This window comes from Elephas maximus, chromosome 11 (genome assembly GCF_024166365.1).
Source record: "Elephas maximus indicus isolate mEleMax1 chromosome 11, mEleMax1 primary haplotype, whole genome shotgun sequence".
In the NCBI taxonomy this organism is placed as follows: Eukaryota; Metazoa; Chordata; class Mammalia; order Proboscidea; family Elephantidae; genus Elephas; species Elephas maximus.
In genome coordinates, this window is record NC_064829.1 from 112,283,794 (window position 1) to 112,286,785 (window position 2,992).

The 2,992-nt window shown below is 52.1% G+C and overlaps 1 protein-coding gene across 1 annotated transcript; it reads left to right on the plus strand.

The window, feature by feature from the left end:
- Positions 1–300: 300 nt before the first annotated feature.
- Positions 301–1,762, plus strand: LOC126086316 (interferon lambda-3-like). Its single transcript, XM_049902468.1, has 5 exons — positions 301–474; positions 896–973; positions 1,239–1,382; positions 1,487–1,570; positions 1,664–1,762. The coding sequence occupies exons 1-5, from the start codon at positions 301–303 to the stop codon at positions 1,760–1,762; spliced, it is 579 nt and encodes a 192-aa protein (XP_049758425.1).
- Positions 1,763–2,992: the final 1,230 nt, after the last annotated feature.

Here is a 2,992-nt window from a genome sequence, read left to right on the forward strand (position 1 = left end):
CCGGGTGCCAGAGCTGCAGAGCAGAACTTGGGTCACCACGCTGCTGACAGAGAGGAGAGGAGGAATGAAGCTGGGTGAGCCCACCACTCTATTATTGCCCATGACCCTCAGCTCCCCTTGGTCCCCATGCTCAGCACCTGGTCTCCTGTCCCCTCATCTCTCCATGCCCTCGTCCCTCCATACCCTCATCTCCCCATCCCCTCATCTCTCCACCACCTCATCTCTCCATCCCCTTATCTCTCCATTGCCCCATCTCTCCATCCCCTCATTTCTCCATCCCTCCATTACACAGACAAGTCCATGGGTTGCCTGCTGGTACTGATGCTGATGGCCACCATGCTGACCATGACAGAAACAGTTCCCACCCCCACACCGAGCAGAGCCCCTCTGGATGCAAGGGGCTGCCACATTGCCCAGTTCAAGTCTCTATCCCCACAGGAGCTGCAGGCCTTCAAGAGGGCCAAGGATGCCTTTGTGAGTCTTCCTCTGTCCCTTCTGCTGTGGGCTAGCCTCCACCCCTCCCTCTGTGGGTTAACCCTGCAGCACCCTGCTGCCTCCTTCAGCGAGCTAACCTCCACCCTCCTTTCAATAGGCTAATCTCCACCCTACTTCACTGTGCTAACCTCCACTCTTCCTTCACTAGGCTAACCTCCACTCCGTGTTTACTGGGCTAACCTCCACTGTTCCTTTACTGGGTTAACCTCCACCCTTCCCTCACTGGGTGATCTGCTTTTACTGCAGTGGGCTAACCCATGTCCTACTGCACTAGAGGTGTCCTGCCATCCTTTTGTGAGTTAATCTCCACTCCTCCTGTTGTTAACCATCCTTCAGTCCTCCCAGAGTGGTCTAACCTTCACCTTCTTGCTGTAGGCTAACCTCCACTCTTGCTCTCTAGGAGGAGTCACTCTTGCTGAAGAACGGGAGCTGCAGCTCCCGTCTCTTCCCCAGGACCTGGGACCTGAAGCAGCTGCAGGTGAGCTGGGAGAGTCAGGGCCACTCCTGCCCTCACCTGGCCCTGTTCCTCCTGCACCTTATGTGGCCCGTTCACCTCTCCTCATCTGTCCCTCTCTTCTTCCCCTGTCCCAGTACTCTCTTACCTGTTCCCCTCACCTGCGCACACTAGCTATGCCCTCACCTGTCCCCCTCACCTGCTCCTTTCTCTATCCCCACTCCTCTCCCCACCTCACCTGTTCTCTCTCAAGTGCAATGTTCACCTGTCTTCTGTCTCCTCTCCTCAGGTGTGGGAGCGCCCTGTGGCCTTGGAGGCTGAGCTGGCCCTGACTTTGAAGGTTCTGGAGACCGTGGTCGACTCAGCCCTGCGGGCCATCCTGGACCAGCCCCTTCACACGCTGCACCACATCCACGCCAAGCTCCGGGCCTGTGTGAGTCCTCAGGGCACCCAAGACCCTTCTGTGGGCCCTGGCCCTGCGGGACCCCACCCCTCTGCCCAGGCCCTTTCTCACACACCCCTCTCCTCTGCCTACAGGTCCCAGTTAACCCCACAGCAGGTTCCGGACCCCAGAGCCGCCTCCACCGCTGGCTGCACAGGCTCCAGGAGGCCACAAAGAAGGTATGTGACAGGAAGGGGCAGATGCCAGGGCCCTGCGTAAGGGAGGAGGCAGATGCCGGGCAGTGGGAGACCACCAACTCATCTCCCCCACAGGAGTCCCGAACCTGCCTCGAGGCCTCTGTCACATTCAACCTCTTCCGTCTCCTCACACGGGACCTGAAATGTGTCGCCAGCAGAGACCAGTGTGCCTGAGAACTGGACCCACCCCGACCCACCTGAGACCCCAGACCTTATTTATGCACCAAGCCCCACCCTTGCCTTAATTTCTTTCTTCCCTTTCCCCCTATTTATGGGGCTGCAGCCCTGACTCTGACCCAGGAGAAATTTTTTTTTTCTACTTTTGTACAATATTCACAAATAAACAGTGAGGAACTGAAACCTTCTGTGACAGATGAGTCCTCGAGTGTGTGTGTGTGATTGTGGCTCTGTGACTAAAGGGAAGCTGCATACGCTCTGCTTCCTCTCTCCTCTTTCTACAGTACAGAATGAGGACACTGGGCTGGTTTTTTTTCTTAAAGTTTTATTTTAGTAAAAATATGTATAACAAAACATTTTCCAATTTAACATTTATTACATGTATAGTTCAGTGACGTTGGTTACGTTCATCACGTTGTACAACCATTACCACTATCCATTTTCAAATTATTCTACCCCCATTAACGGAAACCCAGTGTCCTTTAAGCAATGAATCCCCTTTTCCTCCTTCCTCCCACCCCCACTAACCACTAATCAGCTTTGATCTCTACACACTGCTTATTTCATATAAGTGAGATCATATAACACGTGTTCTTTTATGACTGACTTATTTCACTCAACATAATGTTTTCAAGATTCATCCATTTCATAGCATGTATCAGGACTTCCCATCCATGTCATTAAGGTTGACTCTCCTTTGAGGAGGCAGCTCTTCCCCAGTTGTATTTTGAGTGCCTTTCAACTTGAGGGGCTCATCTTCCGGCACTATACCAGACAATGTTCCACTGCTATTCATAAGGTTTTCACTGGCCAATCTTTTACGGAATTAGTCTACCAGGACCTTCTTCCTAGTCTGTCTTAGTCTGGAAGCTCAGCTGAAACCTGTCCATCATGGGTAACCCCGCTGGTATTGGAATACCAGTGACATAGCTTCCAGCATCACAGTAACACGTAAGCCACCAAACTAAACCCATTGTCGTTGAGTTGATTCTAACTCATAGCAACCCTATAAGACAGAGTAGAATTGCCCCATAGGGTTTCCAAGGAGTGGCTGGTGGATTTAAACTGCCGACCTTTTCATTGGCAGCTGTAGCGCTTAACCACTACGAAACCAGGGTTTCCCATAAGCCACCACAGTATGACACTGACAGACGAGTGGTCTTCTCAAGATGAGAAGAAACAGCTGCAAACATCCATTAATAATTGGGAAGTGGAATGTAAGAAATA

What these genes read in the sequence shown, in the direction of transcription:
- LOC126086316 (XM_049902468.1), top strand. Translation starts at nt 301, where the DNA reads ATGGGTTGCCTGCTGGTACTGATGCTGATGGCCACCATGCTGACCATG. An exon ending in GGGACCTGAAGCAGCTGCAG is followed by an intron (nt 974 to 1,238) that starts GTGAGCTGGGAG and finishes TCCTCTCCTCAG; the next exon opens with GTGTGGGAGCGCCCTGTGGC. An exon ending in ACGCCAAGCTCCGGGCCTGT is followed by an intron (nt 1,383 to 1,486) that starts GTGAGTCCTCAG and finishes CTCTGCCTACAG; the next exon opens with GTCCCAGTTAACCCCACAGC.